General features: G+C 42.2%; 1 protein-coding gene across 2 annotated transcripts in view; it reads left to right on the plus strand.

Annotated features, from left to right (window-relative positions):
• Positions 1 to 23047, plus strand: part of LOC135700139 (transient receptor potential protein-like) — a 52479-nt gene that overhangs the window by 23974 nt on the left and 5458 nt on the right. For both annotated transcript variants that reach the window (XM_065220556.1, XM_065220557.1), the window contains exons 6-11: positions 11470 to 11643; positions 11700 to 11934; positions 11998 to 12296; positions 12354 to 12914; positions 13011 to 13184; positions 13262 to 13484. In XM_065220556.1, coding sequence (XP_065076628.1) covers positions 11470 to 11643; positions 11700 to 11934; positions 11998 to 12296; positions 12354 to 12914; positions 13011 to 13184; positions 13262 to 13484 — 1666 coding nt within the window. The remainder of the gene's footprint in view (positions 1 to 11469; positions 11644 to 11699; positions 11935 to 11997; positions 12297 to 12353; positions 12915 to 13010; positions 13185 to 13261; positions 13485 to 23047) is intronic.

Here is a 23047-nt window from a genome sequence, read left to right on the forward strand (position 1 = left end):
AATCTCACCACAATTTGGTGAGATTTGCAGCTGGTGAGTTTAGTTAGCTCGATATTCCGAGCTGCGATATTACAGCTTGCAATATCAACTGCAGTTGTTTGATTGTTGAATATTGTCTACGAAAATCAAGCGTGATCTTGTTCTTTGGCGATATTTGATTTTTTGATATTTTCCCAACACTGCTATAGAGTGTGCCAAACTTTTATGCAGTTGTTTGAACTTCTACAAAATTCTCTGCACTTGGATGAAGTAGAACGTTCACTGAACTATAAAAAATACACAACAGTATGGTTATTTTCAGAACAGGGACGACGTGTAGAGGCTGGGAATCGATGTTTGAAGCCATCCTGGAATCCAAAATGGTGCCTTCCGGTTTGTGGAAAACTGCCAACTGCTCTAAAATATGAATATTTTTCGAACGGTGATGACGAGTAAATGATTTCCCACCGGAAACCTCCATCTTTGATTACCAAATGTGGAGTCAGAGATGGATTTTTGGACCCTACACGTCACTCCGATTTCAAAAATTCCCATATTGTGGGGTATTTGACAGTATTTCTCAGTTTTGACGTAGGATTACGTCTTTCGGCAACATATTGGGAGTGTAATTTCAAAAAACCAAAATCAACCGCGTTACGAAAAGTCAGTCAGGTTTTGCATACTTATAACTCTTTCAATAGCAGATGGATTTTAATTCTAAACAAACCAATCGATTGGAAATTTTTCTATGAATCTGCTAAAATGAACACTTTATCAATTTGCAATAGGTCACTATCGAAAATTACACAATAGTCCAACTGTTGCAATCGTGATTAAAATTATCACCGATTGCCTGCAAAAAGCGCTTTCCCTAACACAGATTTAATATTCAAATCGCATCCGGTCTCTCCAAACCGTGCTTATTCAATCACCGTGTGTGGTGGTGTCCGGTTGGACGTCATCATCAGCAGCAGCAGTGCTTTTCGATACGTGGCATTGTACATTTTTCTCCAGTACACAACAAATGGCTCCCCGCAAGCAGCTAGCTATCAAGGCTGCCCTCAAGAACCCTCGATTCACCGAAGAAGCAGGAAGAAACCGCACCGCTACTGATCGGATTCAGTAGCTCTTCGTGAGTCGCTGTGGGCCATCTATGTCAGCCTCATCCGTGTTGAACACCCTAATAACTCAGAACTACTCAACCATCACGACAAAACGTGTTGTTCAAGAGTTAATTTTCATTGATCGTTCGTTCGCCTTGCTGCCCGGCACAACACCCCCAAAATTCATTGATAATGCACCTTAGCAACAGAACGTTTGTGGTCAAATGCGTAACAGTATTGAAGTGGATCATAAAAATTCTCGCGATGACCGAATTTATATGATCGATCGCGAATATCTTGCGAATGGAAAATTTTAGCAATTTTATTCCTTCAACCATTTTTGCTTTTTGTATTATCTATAGAATAAACCAAAAATTCTGTGCGTTTTTTGCACGAAAATGCGTGATTTTGTCATCAGAAAACGAGACGTTTCCATGATGGGAAAAAGTGTTTTCCCTTACACAGTCGCCGAACATTGATACTGAACACGTAATCCTACGTCAATTCTACGGTCGTATCTTGGATACAACCTCTTACTATTCCCCTAACCAGAAGTTGCCATATTGGATTTACAAATGACGACAGGCATGGATTTCTTGTTTTTACACGTCGACCCGATTCCAAACATACACATATTGTGAAATATTTGACAGTATTTTCCTCTTTTTCTTTAACCGGAAACCGCAATCTTGGACTTCAAAATGGCATCATACATAGATTTCCGGTCCCTATACACATCCCAAATAACTAGGACGCACTGATTCGATTTACTAACCCCTAGTTTGGTTCGTAAATGGAGAGGTTCCAGTGAATAACGTATATTTCGTCTAATTTAATATAGCATTTGCAATGCTAAATTAGACCAGCTCATGTTTCTTCCGATACAACATATATTCATTGTAATTCAGGTACGACAGCAGAGCTATACACAACCGAAGAAATTTAAATCTAAATCTAAAACTCTCCAGAAATTTAGAAAATTTCACCAAAAATCCAAGAATGATGATTGAGTACATAGCAATGGGCAATCCAATCAGGACGACATGATCAAGACTCACTGACAAATCATATTCAGTTTAAAAGCTGGATGAAGGTCCAAAAAGAGAGGGGCGGACCGTAAGCAGAAATGACCACACGAAACCCATCGGGATCAGAAGAAAAACCGCCTTCCAGCAATCAAGATCACATAATTCGCTATAGAACAAGCCCTGGTCCTGAAGGATGACCGATGAGCGTGGAGAAGAGCCCGCCTTTATCCACGATATGTTAGTTTCTCAAAAAATCCAAGAACTCCCCAAAAATGCCAAAATATTGCGAAAACTTCCCAGATATGCTGAAATCCCCAAAATCTCAAACACTGTCAATAGTTTTCGGAATTCTCAAAAGTCTTGGAACTTCTGGGAAGGTCTAGGATATTCTAGAAAGCTTTCGGAATTTTTAGAAAGGTCAAGACAATTATGGGAAAACCTTCTGAAGAGCTCCCGCAATTCTGGGATGTTCTCGCTTCTTCTGGGAAGATTCTGAAATTCCTGAGACTTTCTTTGAATTATTGTAAAGTTCTTTTAATTTCTAGTAAAATTGCAGATCTTCTGCGAAGATCTCAAAATTTCTGCGAAATTCCCTGAACTTCTGAGAAGTTCTTGAAGTTCCTGTGACATTTTCCGATCTTCCGGGAAGTTCTCAGAATTTTTGAAAAGTTCTCGGAATGTTTGGGAAATTCAAGGATCTTCTGAACAATTCCTGGAAGGAACTTCTGAGAAGCTCACAGAAATTATGGGTAGTTCTCGAATCTTATTAGAAGTGTACGTATCTTGTTAGAATCTGTTGGAAATTCTGGGCAGTTTTCGAATTTTTGGGAAGTCCTCAGATTTTCTAGTAAGTTCTGGGATCTTCTGGGATAATCGCCTATCTTCTAAGGTACTCGGATGTTGTGGGATGTTCTCAGAATTTTTGTAACGTTCTTGGAAATTCTGGGAAGTTCTTGGAACTTCTGGGAAGTTCTTGGAATCTTTGGGAAGATCAAGAGCAATGTGGAAAGTTCTCGGAATATTTGGATAGTTTTTGGAACAAGTATTTTACATTCTCTGTAATTCCCGAAACTTATGGGATGTTCTTTAAACTTCTGACATGTGCTTGGGATTTCTAGAAAAATTGCAGATCTTCTGCGACGTTCTTAGAATTTCTGCAAAAATCTCTAAACTTCTGAGAAATTCTGAAAAGCTGATGGAAATTCTGGGCAGTTCTCGGAATTGTTAGGAAGTCCTCAGAATCTCTAGTAAGTTCTCGGATCTTCTAGGAAATTATCAAATCTTCACTAAGATTATCAAAATTGTTGGCAAGCTTTAGGATATTCTTGAAAGCTCTCGGAACTGATGGGAAGATTTCGAAATGTTTGGGAAGTTCTCGCATCTTCTGGGATGATTTTGGAATCCCTGGGACGTTCTTTGAATTATTGTAAAGTTCTTTGAACTTATGACATGTGCTTGGGATTTCTAGAAAAATTGCAGATCTTCTGCAATGTTCTTAGAATATCTGCAAAATTCTCTAAACTTTTGAGAAATTCTGGAAAGCTGTCGGAAATTCTGGGCAGTTCTCGGAATTGTTAGGAAGTCCTCAGAATTTTTAGTAAGTTCTCGGATCTTCTAGGAAATTAGCAAATCTTCAATAAGATTTTCAGAATTTCTGGCAAGCTTTCTGAAATTCTTGAAAGCTCTCGGAATTGATAGGAAGTTATCGAAATTTTCGGGAAGTTCCTGCATCTTATGGGAAAGTTCTCAGAATTTCTGCGAAGTTCTCAGAACTTCTGGGAAGTTCTTGTATCTTCTAGGAAGATATAGGAAAATGTTGAAAGTTCTCGGAATATTTGGGAAGTTCTCGGAATTTCCTAGTACCTTACAATCTGGGAAATTTCTGACATTTACGGGAAGTTCTTACATCTTCTGGGAAGATTTTGAAATTTCTGGGACGTTCTTTGAATTATTGTAAAGTTCTTGGAATTTTTGCCAAGTGCTTGGGATTTCTAGAAAAATTGCTGATCTTCTACGAAGTTCTCAGAATTTCTGCAACATATCTGAACTTCTGAGAAATTCTGCGAACCCGTTGGAAATTCCAAGAATTTTTGAGAAGTCCTCAGAACTTCTAGTAAGCTCTTGGATCTTCTGGGAAATTCGCAAATCTTCTAAGAGGCTCTCGGAATTTCTGGCAAGCTTTCGGAAATTCTTGAAAGCTCTCGGAACTGATGGGATGTTTAGAAATTTTTGGGAAGCTCTCGCATTTTCTGGGGAAGCTCACGGAATCTCTGGGAAGTTCTTGAAACTTCTGGGAAGTTCTTGGAAATTCTGAGAAGATCTTGGAAAATGTGGAACGTTCTCGGAATATTTGGGAAGTTCTCGGATTTTCCTAGTATGTTAAATTCTGGAAAATTCCCAAAAGTTGTGGGACCTTCTGGGAAATTCGTAAACCTTCTAAGAGGTGCTCAGAATTTCTGGCAAGCTTTCGGAAATCCTGGAAAGCTCACTGAACTGATGGGAAGTTTAAAAAAATTGGGAAGTTTTCGCATTTTCTGGAGAAGCTCGGAATATTTGCGAAGTTCTGGGATTTTCCTAGTTTCCTAAATTCTGGGAAATTCCCAAAACTTCTGGGAACTTCTCGCACCTTCCAGTAATATTTCGAAATTTCTAGGAAGTTCTCGGATGTTCTTAGCAATACACGCATCTTGTAAGAATCTGTCGGAAATTCTGGGAAGTTGTCGAACATTCTGGGCAGTTCTCGGAATTTTCGGGAAGCCCTCAGAATTTCTAGTAAGTTATCAGATCTTCTGGGAAATTCGAAAATCTTCTAAGAGGTGCTCGGAATTTCTGGCAAACTTTCGGAAATTCTGGAAAGCTCTAGGAACTGAAGGGAAGATTTCAAATATTTTGGGAAGTTCTCGCATCTTCTGGGGAAGATCTCAGAATCTAGGAAAATATGGAAAGTTTTCGGCTTATAAGGAATTTTCTCCGAATTTCCTACTGTATTACCTGACTCATAACGAATATCCGTTGTTTCGGGGGAAACATGAACTCGTCTAATTTTGCATTGATAATGCTTTGTTAAATTAGACGAGATATACGTTGTATCCGAGCGACCACGAATGTTAAGCATATTCGTTATGAGTCTTATAATACAGTGGAATCTTATGTTCTGTGTAATTCCTGAAGCTTCTAGGATGTTCTCGCATCTTCTGGTAAGGTTTTGAAATTCCTGGGAACGTCCGTGGATGTTAGTAAAGTTCTTTGGACCTATGACAAGTTCTTGGCATTTCTAGAAAAATTGCAGATCTTCTGTAAAGTTCTAAGAATTTCTGCAAAATTTTCCGACCTTCCTAGAAGATCTCGGAATTTCTGTGAAATTTGGCGAGCGTCTGGGAAGCTCATGGATGTTTTGGAAATTTTCTCGAAATTCCTGGGAAATTCAAGGATCTTCTGAACTGTTTTTGGAAGAAACTTTTGGAAACTCATAGACATTATGGATAGTTCTCCGATGTTCTTAGAAGCGCACAAATCTTGTACGAATCTGATGAAATTTATGGGCAGCTCTCGGATTTTTGAGAAGTCAGAATTTTTATTAAGTTCTTGGATCTTCTGGGAAATTTGCAAATCTTCTTAGAGGTTCTGAGAATTTCCGGCAAGCTTTTGAAATATATACAAAGCTCTCGGAACTGATAGAAAAATTTCGAAATGTTTTGGGAAGCTTTCGCATCTGCTGGGGAAGTTCTTGGACACTATGGAAAGTTCTCGAAATTTCTGAGCAGTTCTTGTGTCTTCCGGGAAGATCTAAGAAAATGTGGGAAGTTCTCGGAATGTTTGGGAAGTTCTCGGAATTTCCTAGAATATTATATTCACGGGGAAGTTCTCGCATCTTTTGGAAAGGTTTCGTTCTTTGAACTTCTGAAAAGTGCTTGGGATTTCTAGAAAAATTGCAGATCTTAGTTGAAGTTGTAATTATTGCAAAATTCTCCGACGTTTTGAAACTTCTGTGAAATTCGCCGATCTTCTGGGAAGTTTTCGGAATTTTTGAAAAGTTCTCGGAATTTTTGGTCCAGGATCATCTCAACAGTTCTTGGAAGGAGCTTCTAGGAGGCTCACAGAAATTATGGTAACTCTCGGATGTTCTTAAAAGTGCACGCATCTTGTAAGAATCTGTCGGATATTCTGGGAACCTGTCGGAAATTCAGGGCAATTTTCGGTATTTTTAGGAATTCCTTAGAATTTCTAAAAAATTCTCAGATCTTCTGGGATAGTCGCAAATCTTCTTGGAATTTATGGTAAGCTTTCGGAAATTCTGGAAAGCTCTCGAAACTGATAAAAAGGATTAGATATTTTTGGGAAGTTCTCGCACCTTCTGGATAAGTTTTCAGAAACTCTGGGAGGTTCGCGAAAATTCTGTGAAATTCCCGAAACCTCTGGGATGATCTCGCTTCTTCTGGGAAGCTTCTGAAATTGTAAAGTTCTTTTAATTTCTAGTAAAATTGCTGCAAAATTCTCTGAACTTCTGAGAAGTTATTTAAATTTCTGTTACATTTTCCGATCTTCCGGGAAGTTCTCAGAGTTTTTGGAAAGTTCACGGAGTTTTAGGGAAATTCAAGGATTTTCTGAACATTTCTTGGAAGGAACTTCTGGGAAGCTCACATAAATTGTGGGTAGTTCTCGGATCTTCTTAGAAGCGCACGTATCTTGTCAGAATCTGTCGGAAGTTTTGGACAGTTTTAAATTTTTTTGGAAAGTTCTCAGATTTTCTAGTAAGTTCTAGCATATTTTCTAAGGTACTCAGATCTTGTGGATTGTCCTCACAATTTCTGTGACAATCTTGGAAATTCTGGGAAGTTCTTGGAAATTCTGGGAAGTTCTTGGAAATTCTGGGAAGTTCTTGGCACCTCTGTAAAGTTCTTGGAATCTCTGGGAAGATCAAGGAAAATGTGGAAAGTACTCGGAATATTTGGATAGTTCTTGGAACAAGTATCTTACATTCTGCGTAATTCCCGAAACTTCTGGGATGTTCTCGCATCTTCTGGGAAGATTTTGAAATTCCTGGGACGTTTTATAAGAAGTTCTTCGAGCTTCTGACATGTGCTTGTGATTTCTAGAAAAACTGCAGATCTTCTGTGACGTTCTTAGTATTTCTACAAAATTCTCTGAACTTCTGAGATTCCTTAATTTCTCTGGCAGCTGTCGGAAATTCTTGGCAGTTCTCGGAATTGTTAGGATGTCTTCAGAATATCTAGTAAGTTCTCGGATCTCCTAGGAAATTAGCAAATCTTCAATATGATTTTCAGAATTTCTGGCAAGCTTTCGGAAAATCTTGAAAGCTTTCGGGACTGATAGGAAGTTTTCGAAATTTTTGGAAAGTTATCGCATCTTATGGGAAAGTTCTTGGAATCTTTGCGAAGGTCTCGGGTTTCTGGGAAGTTTTTGGAAACTCTAGCAAGATCAAGGAAAATGTGTAAATTTGTATGAATATTTGAGAAGTTCTGTTAACGTCCTATTAACTAACATTCCGTGTAATTCTCATACTTCTGGGCTATTCTCGAATCTTCTGGGAAGATTTCAAAATTGCTGGGACGTTCCTTGAATTGTTGTAAAGTTCTTGGAACTTCTGCCAAGTGCTTGGGATTTCTAGAAAAAAAAATGCAGATCTTCTACGAAGTTCTTAGAATATCTGCAAAATATCTGAACTTCTCAGAAATTCTGGGCACCCGTTGGAAATTCTGGGTTGCTCTCGAAATTTATGAGAAGTCCTCAGAATTTCTAGTAAGTTCTTGGATCTTCTGGAAAGCTATCGCAAACTCTAGAAAGCTCTCGGAACTGATAGGAAGGTTTGGAAATTTTTGGCAAGTTTTCATATGTGCTGGGGAACTTCTCGGAAACTCTGGGAAATTCTCTGAACTTCTGGGAAGTTCTGGTATCTTCTGCGAAGGTCTAGGAAAATGTTGAAAGTTCTCGGAATATTTGGGAAGTTCTCGGAATTTCCTAGTATCTTACAATCTGGGAAATTCCTGAAATTTAAGGGAAGTTCTCGCATCTTCTGGTAAGATTTTGAAATTTCAGAGACATTCTTTGAATTATTGTAAAGTTCTTTGCACTTCTGACAAGCTCTTGGGATTTCTAGAAAAATTGCAGGTCTACTACGAAGTTCTTAGAATTTCTTCTAAGTTCTCTGAAATTTTAAAAAGTTCTTGGAATTTCTATAAAATTCACCGATCTTCTGGGAAGTTCTCGGATTCTTTGGAAATTTTCTGGAATTTCTGGGATATTCAAGGATCTTCTGAACAGTTCTTGGAAGGAACTTCATACAAATTATGGGTAGTTCTCGGATGTTCTTAGAAGCATACACATCTTGCAAGAATCTGTCGGAAATTCTGGGCAGCACTCGGAATTTTTGAGAAGTCCTTAGAATTTCTTATAAGTTTTAGGATCTTCTGCGAAATTCGAAAAACTTCTAAGAAGTGCTCGGAACTTCTGGCAAAATTTCGGAAATTCTGGAAAGTACTCGGAACTAATAGGAAGGTTTGGAATTTTTTTGGAAGTTCTCGCATCTTCTGGGGAAGTTCTTGGAACTTCTGGGAAGTTCTTGGAACTTCTGGGAAGTTCTTGGAACTTCTGGGAAATTCTTGGAACTTCTGGGAAGTTCTTGGAACTTCTGGGAAGTTCTTGGAACTTCTGGGAAGTTCTTGGAACTTCTGGGAAGTTCTTGGAACTTCTGGGAAGTTCTTGGAACTTCTGGGAAGTTCTTGGAACTTCTGGGAAGTTCTTGGAACTTCTGGGAAGTTCTTGGAACTTCTGGGAAGTTCTTGGAACTTCTGGGAAGTTCTTTGAACTTCTGGGAAGTTCTTTGAACTTCTGGGAAGTTCTTTGAACTTCTGGGAAGTTCTTTGAACTTCTGGGAAGTTCAAAGAACTTCCCAGAAGTTCAAAGAACTTCTGGGAAGTTCTTGGAACTTCTGGGAAGTTCTTGGAACTTCTGGGAAGTTCTTGGAACTTCTGGGAAGTTCTTGGAACTTCTGGGAAGTTCTTGGAACTTCTGGGAAGTTCTTGGAACTTCTGGGAAGTTCTTGGAACTTCTGGGAAGTTCTTGGAACTTCTGGGAAGTTCTTGGAACTTCTGGGAAGTTCTTGGAACTTCTGGGAAGTTCTTGGAACTTCTGGGAAGTTTTTTGATCTTCTGGGAAGATCTAAGAAAATGTGGAAAGTTCTCGGAATCTCCTAGTATCTTAAATTTTGGGTGATTCCCGAAACTTCTGGGATGTTCTCGCATCTTTTGGGTTGATTCCGAAATTTCTAGGACGTTCTTTGAATAATTGTAAATTCTCTAAATTTTTGGCAGTTTTCAGAATCTTCTGGGATTTAAGGATCTTCTGAACAGTTTTTGGAAGGAACTTCTGGGAAGTTAACATGAATTGTTGGTAGCTTCCGGATGTTCTTAGAAGCGTACGTATCAAGTAAGAATCTGTCGGAAGTTCTGGGAAAGTGTGGAAAAATCTGTGCAGTTCTCGGAATTTTTGGAAAATTCTGAGATTAACTACTAAGCTCTCGGATCTTCTGGGAAAGTCGCAAATCTTCTAAGAGGTTCTCGAAATTTCTGGCAAGCTTTCGGAAGTTCTGGAAAGCTCTCGGAACGGACGGGATGTTTTTGAAATGTTTGGGAAGTTCTCGCATCTTCTGGGGAAGTTCCTGGAGTTTCTGCAAGGTTCTTGATTCTTCTGGAAAGTTTATGGAACTTCTGGAAAGCTCTCGGAATGTTTGGGAAGCCTTCGGAATTTGTTGTAAATGCACGATTTTTTCGGGAAGTTCTCATATCTTCTGAGAAATTCTCGGAACTTAAGGGAAGCTCGTGAAAATTCTGGAAAGCTTTCAGTATTCTGGCAAGTACTCGGATCTTATAGGAAGTTTTCGGAATTTCTGGGATGCTCTCGAGTCTGCTAGGAAGTTCGAGGGCTACTGGGAAACTCTCGGTATTTCTGGAACGATCCGAGATCTTGAAGATCTAGATCTAGTAGTACTCGGAATTTGTGAGAATTACACAGAACTTCCGGGAAGTTGTTGGACCTTCTGTGATTTTCTCGAAATTTATGCGAAGTCACCGGATCTTCTTTGCAGTTCGCAAAACTTCTGAGTAGTTACTGGAACTTCTGGAAAGATCTCCAATATTTTTAGAATGTTTGAGAAATTCTCAAAAAAATTGTCTACGAAGTTCTAGGAATTTAGAGGAGTTCTGGAAAATTGTGGAAACAGCTCTCGGTTTCAAGGAAAGTTATATAAATTCTGGGAATTTCTCAGAATTATCGGAATGTCTTGGAAGTTGACTGAATTTATGGGAATTGCTCAGATCTTCTGGAAAGTTTTCGGATTCCATTGAAAGTTCTCGGAATTTCCAGGACGCTCTGGAACTTCTAGCATGTTCTGCAAAGTTCGAGTACTTCTGGGATTCGAGTATTTCTGGGGTCCGAGAACTATTTAACTATTCCTAGATTTTCAGGGAAGGAAACTCCTTGGTTATTCTGAGTTTTTCAGCGAAGATTCAAGAATTCCTTTTCATGCCCTGGACTTTAGGGAAGTGTCGAAAAAATTTGATAAGATCCGTGAGCTTCAGGGGATTTCCGTATATTTGAGGAATGTTATGGAAACATGAGGTAAGTTACGGAGACTTTAGGAGAAATTTCCGAGAACTTCGTGGAGTGTTCAAATACGCCCATGATTTTAAAAGAACTTAAAAGGAGTTTTCTAGAGAGCTTCGACTACTTCTGAAAAATTACGGAAACTTAAGGAAATTCCGAGAACTGTATGTCAGTTCATAGAACAAAATTGTATTTAGTTAAAAGCAAACCAGCAGTTTCGACATGTTACTGAAGTTTTCGAAACACCCCTTAAGCCTCCCTTTAAACTCCTTGAAATTTTTAGACCTTGAAATATTCTTAAGTTTGTAGTGAAATTTTCGTAATTTCCTTGAAATTATTGCAACTTCCCTAATGTTCTCGGAACTTCTTTGAGAATTCCAGAACGATCCAAGAGTTCTCGGGACTTCATTGAAGTTCTCGTTTTCCTAAAATTCTAAGAGTTTGCCTAAATTGTTGACAAATTTTCCAGAAGTCGCCCCAAATAGAATCATACATTAATTTCCGGCCTCTACACGTCATCCCAGTTTCAAAAATACCCATATTGTAGGGTTCAAATTGGAAATGTTCGAGTTTTTCCGATTTGTCATTTAACGTGGAACTGCCCCGTGGGATAGAATCGGTTTTAAATCGAACATTCTGGGGTGTACCATGAGGCTTTCAGAATATTTAATTATCATATTTTTTTTGGTGTGTAGGGTCTACTTTAGTATATTTCTGTATCAAAATTCCTTCCACAGACCATGCGGCTCAACGTGCAGGAGTTCGCAACATCTCTGCTGGACCACGCCCGGACCTCCAACGAGCTGGAGATCATGCTGAACTACGACCCGGGAGCCATCGACAACTGGGAACCGGGCGAGCGACAAACCCTGGATCGATTGAAGCTGGCTCTCAAGTTCAAACAGAAATTGGTAAGATCTCCCGATCCCCTAATTGTATTAGCCTAATGACACTGATCCGTTTCCAGTTCGTAGCCCACCCGAACGTCCAACAGCTGCTGGCAGCGATCTGGTACGAGGGTCTACCCGGGTTCCGCCGCAAGTCCCCCATCGGGCAGATCGTGCAGGTGGCCAAGCTCGGGGCCATGTTTCCGGTGTACAGCATGATCTACATGGTGGCCCCGGACTCGCTGATGGGTCAGTTCATGAAGAAACCCTTCGTCAAGTTCATCGTCCACTCGGCCAGCTATGCGTTCTTTCTGAGTAAGGTTCACCAGGGTTGATTGAATGTGAAGAGCGGTTTTTGATGATCATGCATCGTTTCAGTGCTTTTGGGTGCTGCTTCGCAGCGAGTCGAATACTTGGCAATCGAATGGTTCGGACCGGATTGGCTGCAGGAAATATTGACGGAATGGAAACGGAAGGAACGGGGGTCGCTACCTGGGATGGCGGAGTGTTTGGTCATAATCTATGTCATAAGTTTGATCTGGCACGAGATAAAATCGCTCTGGAACGACGGACTGGTCGAATACGTAACCGATCTCTGGAACATTGTGGATTTCATCTCGAACTCGTTCTACATAGCGTGGATGAGTTTGCGGTTTACGTCCTGGTACACGGTTTGGGTAAGTTGATTGATCTTGATTCAATCTAGGCAAATTCCAATAACAATCTTCCTTTAGCGTGACGCCAGAGCAGGTCTGAATCCGTGGTATCCCCGTGAGCAGTGGGACCAATTCGATCCGATGTTGCTATCGGAAGGAGCCTTCGCAGCTGGGATGATCTTCTCGTTTCTCAAGCTAGTTCACATATTCTCGATCAATCCTCACCTGGGACCGCTGCAGGTTTCGCTCGGCCGTATGATCATCGATATCATCAAGTTCTTCTTCATCTACACGTTGGTGCTGTTTGCGTTCGGTTGCGGTCTCAATCAGTTGCTCTGGTACTACGCCGTGCTGGAGAAGAACAAATGCTACCATCTTCCGTCGGGGCTGCCGGATTTTGAAAACAATGAAAAAGCCTGCGGCATCTGGCGTCGGTTTGCCAATCTGTTCGAAACGTCCCAATCGCTGTTTTGGGCCTCGTTCGGCCTGGTAGACCTGATGGCATTCGAGCTGGCCGGTATCAAAAGCTTCACTCGCTTCTGGGCTCTGCTGATGTTCGGATCGTACAGTGTCATCAACATTATCGTGCTGCTGAACATGCTGATTGCCATGATGAGCAACAGCTATCAAATCATTTCGGTAAGTTTTTGATTCGATAACAATCCCTAAGGGGAATGGGGGGGGGGGGGGGAAATATTGAATGCATAACTCTTCAACTCCTCCTCCCGCATCAAGGAACGTTCGGACAGCGAATGGAAATTTGCCCGCTCCCGGCTATGGATGAGTTACTTCGAAGACGGTGACACCCTTTCGCCCCCGTTCAATCTCATGCCTTCGATCAAACTCGTGTACAAGATGTGTGGTTTTTGCAAATGCGACCAGAAGAAACGGCCAACGACGAGCATAATGGTGAGTTGAGTGCCGCCGGGCAGTTTTTCCCTGTTTCGATTGAAAGTTTCCAAATCAAATGTTCCCCTTCTCAATAGAAACGCAACCGGGAAAAATCACAGCGACGCCACGAGAACGTAATGAGATTACTGGTCCGGCGATATGTGACGGCCGAACAGCGCAAACGGGACGACTTTGGCATTACCGAGGATGATGTTATGGAAATTCGGCAGGATATCAGCACCCTGCGGTACGAGCTGATTGATATTTTGCACCAGAACGGCATGAGGACTCCGAACGTCAAGGCTCAGGACGCTTCAAGTATGTGTTTTGCTATTCACTAATGTGTACCGCTCATTCGAAATTTGGTTTGGGTTTGGTTCGGAGGGTAGTCGTCCAGTAGTTTGAGAGGAATCTGCAGATAGTGGGAACTGGCGTGAGGGGGTGTGTGTGTGTGAGTGTGTGTGAGTGTGTGATAGTGTGATGCCCCTTCTTTTCATAAAAATGGCCTAATATAGTCTATTTACCGTACACCACCGATAATTTGAATCGAACGGTTGGAACGATCCAACCCAATAAGGCATTTGAAAATGTGTGGCACCGGAGATGTTCCGGATTTCTGGGGGGTATGTCAAAAACTGTTTATTTTTCATCGCTTGTATTTTTTCTGGTTTTGAAAATTTATTTGAATTCACATTTTTCCTGATACTAGAATCAATTCTAAATTCAATGCTGGCCACATATTGAAGATCTGTTGAGAAACAACCGAGATCTAGCCATTTCCTTGAAATCGGTTCCGGTAAAGTGACCAGTAATGTTAATCTTTCGAATCATGTCAATATGGGTTCAACCCTCATGATTTTTCAGCGCGATGTCTCCAGAAAAATTTTTAGCATCACAAGTTGCGATGACCATCCTGGTTCAGGGTTCCCCGTAAGAAATGGCCAATTTGGGACATGAACGGGACCATAGCAATATGGGTGTCAACCTTCAAGATTTTGCAAGTTCATGTCAATGGTTGGTTTTTTAGGTCCACAACATGTCCCGGTTTCCTTGGAGCAGGTTCTGAGTGGGAGAAGTGGCCAATTTAGAGCATAACCGGAACCATGTTAATATGGATGTCAAACTTTAAGATTTTACAAGCCAACACCAATGGCAGTTTTATCAGGCGAGCAGGTTCTGGATGCCCCAAGTTCCTGAAATTACCATGAAATTTATTACAGGTCCTTACAGGATCTTTGATATGTCTTAATTAGCTCGGAGCACCCCTAAAGTTTTCTGCATTCTCCTTAAGTTCTTGGTACTGCCCTGCAATACAGTTCCATGTTCTAAAAATCCTTAAAACTTATGTCCCCTGGGCTTCTTGACGTTCCCGAATTTTCAATGAAGTTTTCGTAAGTGCCCTGTCTTGGAGGGAAAAAGAAAGCCAACTGTACCTTATGCGTGATAATGTTTGTACCATTGTTTTTTATTTATTCAAAGGGGGGATATTTCTCAGAGTCTTAAACAATGTTAATCATCGATCGAGTTTTCACATGCTGCAATTACGGCCTCCACACGCTTCCGAAATGCACGGCAGGTTCTAATAATGTAGTCTGGATCCATTTCTCTACAGGTACAGGTCAATGTTTCATGACGCACCATATTGAGTAATTCAGCGGATTAAGATCGGGGCTGGATGGCGGCCACATATCCTTCGCCCAGAACGGAAGATGTTCCTACAACCACTTCTGAGTGCGGTTCGAGGTGTGGCACTGAACCCCATCTTGTTGAAATACAACATTTGGCTTCGGACCGTACTGTTCTTTGATCCACGGAAGAACACACTTACATAAAATCCCGATGTAGACCTCCGTGTTGACCTTGTCGCCTTCTGGGATGAACACCGGGTCCATTTTTGATGTCATCGGAAGCCATCAATCCAAACACCATAACGCTAACAGGATGCTTGGTCAGATACATGTTCTTGTGCTCGTCGGCCACGTCTTTAACCGGAAGAGAACTAACATACCGGTCGGTTCTGGAATCTGATACGGGATCGACGGTAAACATGCTCTCGTCGGTGAACAGGATTACCGGATTTTTTTCGCTTAAGGAAGTTCAAGATTTTCTTGCATCGTTCGACTCGTTGCTCCCGGATGCGGTTGGTAATCTGCAATCTTCCTTTACGATCTTCCGTGCCGTACAGTCACTGATCCCGTGTTCCTTTGCCATTTTCCTTATTGAACGCACTGGATTCACCAGAATCTTCCTTTTGATAGTAGCGATAACCCTCGGAACCCGAACTGACCTCGGACGACCTGTGGCCACCTTCGCGGATAGTTGTCCTTTCTTTTCTCGGTCTAAAACCCTTTTGACGGTCCACCGGGACACTCCCACGGCGATTGAAATGTCTTTTTGCGACTTTTGCACTAGGGACAAATCACGAATACGCTGCCACTTCGTCATGTTGCAACTGTCAAGCTAAGTAAATCATTTTCCTTTATACACAGCCTACTACGGTATGAGCTATAGGTTACGTGCATGCAAAGAAAACCAAGGCATTGTATGCAAAGGTGAAACGGAAACCTTATTTGTACGATGGTGCAAACATTATCACGCATACGGTACTTGTCGAGTGACTTATGCAAACTGAGTTTATTGAAATCAAATTACTATCTAGACTACTGTGATTGGACCCTTCAGTCTAGTTGCTTCAGCTTTCTCCTTCACTCCTCCTCAAGCTTGACGCACTGAAGGTCTATCCTCAATCTTCCTCAACTGCTCTAGTTTTACTCTTGCTAACGGCATCGTGAGTAAGTCAGCAACCATCAGCTCCGTAGGGCAATAAACGACGTTCATGACACCGGTACATACAAACTCCTTGGCGAAATTGTACCTTGTGTCAATGTGTTTCGTTCGGTTATTTCCTCCTTCAGACCGCAGCATCGCAATACAGCTTTGATTGTCCTCCTGTACCGTGATGGGTTTGGCAACGATCTCTCCTACGTCCTTCATCAGCTTAACAAGCCAGAGTAACTCACGACTAGCTTCTGATAAGGCGACATATTCCGCTTCGGTTGAAGAAAGTGTGACGCACTGCTGCTTCCTAGCCGTCCAGCAAATTGATCCGCCAAGTCGGAAAACGAATCCAGTGTTGCTTTTTCGGTCCGCACGATCACCAGCCCAGTCAGCGTCTACATATGCTTCTATCTCAAGTCGGCGGTGGTGTAGAGATATCGCAATGTGCGTTTGGCTTCCGTCCAGTCAGCTTCGGTGGAACGGCTAACCTTGCGTCCCAGAATGGATGCGCTAATGGCAGTGTCTGGCCTCGTATTCACCGCAATATATAGCAAAGCACCTACTAAGCTTTGGAACTCCTCGTTCCGCGGCATCGGATCCTCCTCCATTTGTTGTAGAATCGGATATCCGGGGTCCATTGGAATGTGAGACGGCTTCGCTTTGTCTTGTCCAAACTTAACCGCTACCCTCCGGATGTAAGCGCTCTGATTCAACAGGAACTGACCACTTTGCGTTCTCTGAATCTGGATACCGGGGTAGTTGGATACAGCTCCAAGACATGTGATTTTGAAATGTCGCTGCGTTACAATCAGCATATCGTCTACATAGAGCAAGACAAAAGACATCTTTCCGTGGCATGTTCTCACGTAGAGACAAGGATCGGATTCGGATGGTACGTATCCGAGCTTCTGTAACACCTCGACCCGCCTGTTTCAAACCATACAGGCTCTTTCGCAAACGGCAGAAATCATTATCGTCTCGGATAAATCGCCGTAAAGGTATGCCGTTTCGACATCAACGTGCTGCACTATAAGGTTTCGACGTGCAGCGATACTCAGGAGGGTACGAAGAGGCAACTAGACGAGCTTTGTAGCGTATTATGTTACCGTTATCATCGAACTTTTTCTTAAAAATCCACTTGCTTCCGATGGCCTTTATTACAAGTTGCTATAATAACGAAACAGACTTGTAGGTGGCTTGATCTTGAAGTTCTACCTCAATCAGGCACCTGGGCTAAAAGTGGTCCATGGGTGTCCACAGATTCGTGTCTTGATAAATGATTCACGAGTTTTAGGTCCAATTCGGACAGAAAGATAACTCAAAACGAAAAGATAACTGAACGGTAAGGACATACGACATACAATGTAGTAAATAAATAATTAAACATCTTCCTGGTACTCACATTATATTCAGCAACATTTTCCCTGCTTTCCTCTTCACGCTAACCCTTTTTACTCTCACTACCATCTTCAGGGGCGTCCCCCTAGCACCACTTCTGCTGCTCCTCCATACCGCGTGGGAATTCGCCCAATGGACGTAACTCAGCTCCTCTTCCGGATCTAACCTCACTTGCTCGTCGACCTCGCTTTGCCCTCCTCCACTACTTGCACTTCGTGGGAATTCGCCCGGTGAACGCGACCGTGCTACATGTGCTCAACCACGCACGGGGATGAAATGGATGCCACTAGAATGGTCCTTCGCCGGATGAAATACTAGAAAGAAAAGGCCCTACGAGTATGCTGTCATTAGTCCCAAGTCACTTGCTATCGCGAAATGTGGCGTATTACCTCCTAGGAAGGCCTTTTCTGATCGGTCGGTAGCGGTTGAAATCGGCTGAATCTTGCGTCGAGCCCAGTGTGGAATACAGTAGTCACTGCAAAGGAAATTCCCATTAAGGAAATTCTGATTGGAATTATTCCTTTTATACTCACGATACTCACGAGTCGATTTGTATGAGCCCAGGTTATCGCAGTCCACACTGGCGAGTGCTTTTGTTTTCGGCTTGTACTGATTGCTGTTCATTGGCTTGGAGGTGAGCAATTTACCACTGTCACTTTCACTTTCGGTGTGCACTTTTTACCTACTGCGAGTGGAATGGCGAACCGGAAACTTGTCCCTCCAATGCAGGAGCTGGTGTTGTATGTGCGCTGTCAAACGTTTTTGTACTTGTCGGAGCGCTTGTTGGAGTCTACAGGGACAGTGCTCCCAGTGCGTTTGGTGTTTGATTTTTCGATGTTTATGAAGCAAGGGGTACACTCGCAGAATTGTTACACCTTCCTGTCAGCGGGAAGTCTGACTACTTCTCAAGTGGCATTCTTTCGAAGCGACTCAATCTCCTCCTCCATTGCTCGTTTCCACGGCTCGCTTTCGGGGCAATCCATGGCTTCCTGGTATGAATTTGGCTCATTTCGATGTTCCGTTACCAACGTGACTACATCTGGATAACGACTCGGTGGTACATCTTTATTTGCACGGTCGGACCGCCGTAGAGTGTCAACACCATTCTCCTCCTGTCCATCGGTTGATCCACTCTTCTCCAGAGTTTGGTTTTCATAGTCGGTGGTTTGATTTTGAAAATCATCATAAGTTGACTCGTAGCCGTAGAAATCCTCATCGCTGGAATCCCCGTCTTCGTCGTGTTCGTTTACTGGAACAACGGGGACGTCGTCGACTTTAGCAGGTTCAATAGGTTTAAAGGGATAATCAATCATACTTCCCTTGTGAAGTTCGGTTGCCCGAACCTCCTCCGGCGTTAGGAATACTGCATCACGGCTCACAGTCAGCTTGTCGTTCTCAGGATCCATGAAGCGATACGCCTTGTTCTGCAGAGAATATCCAACGAACACCAGTTTTCTTGATTTCGCCTCTAGTTTGGATCTCTTCTGTTGGGGAATCCACACGTACGCTGGTGATCCAAAAATCTTCAAATGACTTAGATCCGGCTTCGATCCACTCCACTTTTCGATCGAAGTCTTCTGCAAAGGTTTGGTTGGTACACGGTTCTGCAAATAATCGGCCGTGTTGACAACCTCGGCCCAGTACTTCAACGGCAAACGTGAATCGATGACCATGCAACGCGCCATCTCCACCAATCAACGATTCTTTCGCTCCGATACACCGTTCTGTAGTGCAACGGTAAACTGCTGCTTGATTCCTTCTTCTTTGCAGAATCTATCAAACACGTCGTTTTTTAAACCGCCACCTTCATCCGAACGGATGGCTTCAGGCGTTCTGCCAAACAGCGTTTTCACGAACCTCACGTATTCCGTGATCCGATCACTCACCTCTGATTTGTTTTTCAGGAAATACACGACACAATAGCGTGTGAAACCGTCGATCAGAGTTAGGAAATATCGACATCCCCCAGGCGTCGGAGTGAATAAGATCCAGCGCCTGGTTTGATTTGCGTTTTGAATTTTTCGGGAACGGAAGACGTGTCCGCTTTCCTTTCAGACAACATTCGCACACTGCACGGCAGCCACAGCCTTCAACATTGATTCCGGTCGCCAATTCCTAGGTCTCGAGCCCTCGAACGGCATCATGATCCTAAGATGCGATGCCACGTGTGTTGACAACTTGATTTATGCTTGCTCTCTCTTGACGCTAATGCTTCGTGAGCAAAAGTCAAATAGTCATCTTTCAAAATACGGCACCACAACGGCGCCAGTGGTGTAGTGGTAAGCGTGATTACCTCTCACCCCAGCAGGCCTGGGTTCAATCCCAGTCGGCGCCGCCGGGATGTTCTGAGGCATAACATCTCTGATCACGCCTTCCTTCGGATGGGAAGTAAAGCCGTTGGTCCCCGGTTCATGAGTTGATGGGTCGATAGGTAGGGTCCAGGTTTGGGAGCTGCCTTCCTGGCACGTCGGTAGCATTGGTGCTCAGCACGGAAAACAAGATCGATGGAAAAAACAAACCAAAGGAAAAAAAAAAAAAAAAAAATACGGCACCCATTGGCATCGAAGACTATAGTAGCACCTTTCACGGTAAGCTTCTTCACGGAGATGAGGTACGACTCAAAATCCGGCACGTACAATACATATGAGAGGGCTACTTTGGAGTGTTCACCCTCGGGAGAAACGAATGTCAGATGACAAGATCCGATTCCCTTTGCAGATGCTTTCTTGCCGTCTGCCAAAATGACTTCCTGCTGCACGCTTCCATCCAAACCGAATCCAAATTCGCTCATATGTGGGACGTTGCTCCTGAGTCGATTACCCACGCATTTACCAGGTTCATGTTGCTTCTTGCTGCAAACGAATATTCCAGCTCCGCTTCGCTCCGGGTTTCTTGACGAGCCGCTTTCACCCTGGGAGCATTCCGCTTCTCACCCTGCCCACGAGACTTGCTCTGGCTTCCTTCTTGGTTCATCATTGCGCGACAATCCTTTTGCTTATTTTGCTTTTGACGAAAATGGCACGTTATCTTTTGCATCTGATTCACCACGTGCTCCGGAACAGCGTTTCGACACCTCGTCTACTAGCTTGGATTTAATCAATTCCAGAGTGAGCTCGCCGTCTGCTCTGCTCTCCAGCGCCGTAGTTAAAGTATTGAACGATTCCCGGTAAGCTACGGAGTATCATGGCCACCTGCAGACTCTGGTTCAATTCCCGAAAAACTGCCTCTTGAATAGCGACCCTTCGATGTTAGTGTTGCCTTCTCGTAGTGTCCTCGTAACAGGTCCCATGTCTCCTTTGCCGTTTTCTACCCTTTGATGAGATTTAACTGGTTGTCCTCAAGCACAAGGCCAATTGCATCCAACTGCTGTTACATCCGCTGGTCTAGGCTTTGCACCGAGTTCTGGTCGTTTCCCGGTTACGTATTTCCAGAGGTCATCTCGGATCAGCAGGAATTTCACTTTCCTTTTCCAGGTTGAATAATTGGATCTATTAAGCTTGATAATTCCCAACCGTTCCATTTTACTTCGATATTTGAATTTCTTCAATTTTTAATAGCGCAACGGAACGAGAAACGGAAAAATCTGGAAAAATGAGCTTGAAATTTTTTACTCTTGTTGTTTCGGTACTCTTGTTGTTTCGGAAATCAAATTATTATCCAGACTACTGTGATTGGACCCTTCACTCGAGTTGCTTCAGCTTTCTCCTTAACTCTGTAGATCTCTGCATTACTTCGATATTCTCAGAACCTTCAAGGGTTTTCGGTATTTTTCGGGTTCATTAAATTGATCTGAATTTATCGGAACTTAAGTGTAAGCGTTAAAACTCTCATGCTCATGCTCATGCTTAATTAAGTCCTAAATTGCGATTTTAACGAGAGGAACGACTCTATCCAAGATGCAGAAAAATTTTTGCTTTGCTGTTGTGAGATGGGCGCATACTTATTAAATAGAAGGAAGATTGATGAAGATTTTGAAGATTTCTTGCAAAAAGGTGGAGAGTGATACGGGTAGATGGATCTAGATCCAAGAGATGAAAAAATATTTTTCGTAGATTGATTCGCTATGTTGAGATTTGATGACGATCATAAATTGAGATTTAGATGTGTCGCACACCATGGATTTTAAGGGGTGTTTTGGGGTTCAAAATCTTTAATCGCATTTATATCCTTAATTGAGGCCTAAATCGCGGTTTGAAAGGTGTTCAGGGGTTCGAAATCTTTAATCGCTTTTATCTCCTTATATGGGGCCTAAATCGCGATTTGAGGAGTATTTGGGGGACGAAATCGTTAATAGATTTAATCTCCTTAATTAGGGCCTAAATCACGAGTTGAGGGGTGTTTGGGAGTTCAAAATCTTTAATCGCGTTTATCTTTTTTAATAAAGGCTTAAATCGCGTTTTGAGGGGTGTTCAGGGGTTCAAAATTTTTAATCACTTGTGTCTCCTTATTTGGGGCCTAAATCTTGATTTAAAGGGTGTTTGGGGACGAAATCGTTAATCGATTTTATATCTTTAATTAGGGCCTAAATTGTGATTTGAGGGGTTTTTGGAGGTTCTTTAATCTTTAATCGCGTTTATCTCCTTATTTGGGGCCTGAATCGAGATTTGAGGGGTATTTGGGGAAACGAAATCGTAAATCACGTTTATCTTCTTAATTGGAGCTTAAATTGCGTTTTGAGGGGTGTTTAGAGGTTCAAAATCTTTAATCGCTTCTGTCTCGTATATTGGGGTCAAAATCGCGATTTAAGGGGTAATTGGGGGTCGAAATATTTAATCTCGTTTATATTCTTAATTGGGTTGTTTAATTTTGAAAAATATATCGGTTTTTGTACATCATCTGAAAGAGCTTCGATTTCTGAGCACAGCGATATTTTTTCGAACCCACTCACTTTCATCTCGATTTTTAAATCAAGATTTAAAGCAAAATAATAACTTCACTGTTCGACACTAAACTGACAGACTGACAGCTCGCTCCCATACAAAGTGACACTGAGGGGTGCTAATAAGGTGATTTTTGCAAATGTAATCGTTCTTATTTAAAATAGTTCCAGTGTACCAAAATTGATGAAATTTCGGTTTTGGGTTCTATTTTTAATGCAGATTACGAATATGCATTTACCTCAATACCTTTAAAGAACCCAATTGGGACATAAATTACGATTTGAGGGGTGTTTGGAGATTCTAAATCTTTAATCACGTTTATCTCTTTAATTAAGGCCTAGATCGCGATTTGAGGGGTGTTTGGGGGACGAAATCGTTAATCGGGTTTACCTTTACCATTGCGATTTGAGGGGTGCTTGGAGGTTCTTAATCTTTAATCACGGTTTATCTCCTTATTTGGGGCCTGAATCGAGATTTGAGGGGTGTTTGGGGGACAAAATCGTTAATCGATTTTATCTCTTTAATTAGGGCCTAAATCACGAGTTGAGGGGTTTTTGGAGGTTCAAACTCCTGAATGGCGTATGTCTCTTTACTTAAGGCCTAAATTGTTATTTGAGGGGTGTTTGGGGGTTCTAAATCTTTAATCAATTTTATCTCTTTAAATAAGGCCTACATCGCGATTTGAGGGGATTTCAGGGGTTACAAATCTTTGATAGCTTGTATCTCTTTATTAGGGGCCTAAATCGTGATTTGAGAGGTGGTTGGGGGACGAAATCGTTAATTGATTTATCCCTTTAATTAGGGCCTGAATCATGAGTTGAGGGG

The sequence above is a fragment of the Ochlerotatus camptorhynchus genome, unplaced genomic scaffold, assembly GCF_037179485.1.
Source record: "Ochlerotatus camptorhynchus isolate MF236.1 unplaced genomic scaffold, CSIRO-AGI_Acam_v1.1 ptg000129l, whole genome shotgun sequence".
Lineage (NCBI taxonomy): Eukaryota > Metazoa > Arthropoda > Insecta > Diptera > Culicidae > Ochlerotatus > Ochlerotatus camptorhynchus.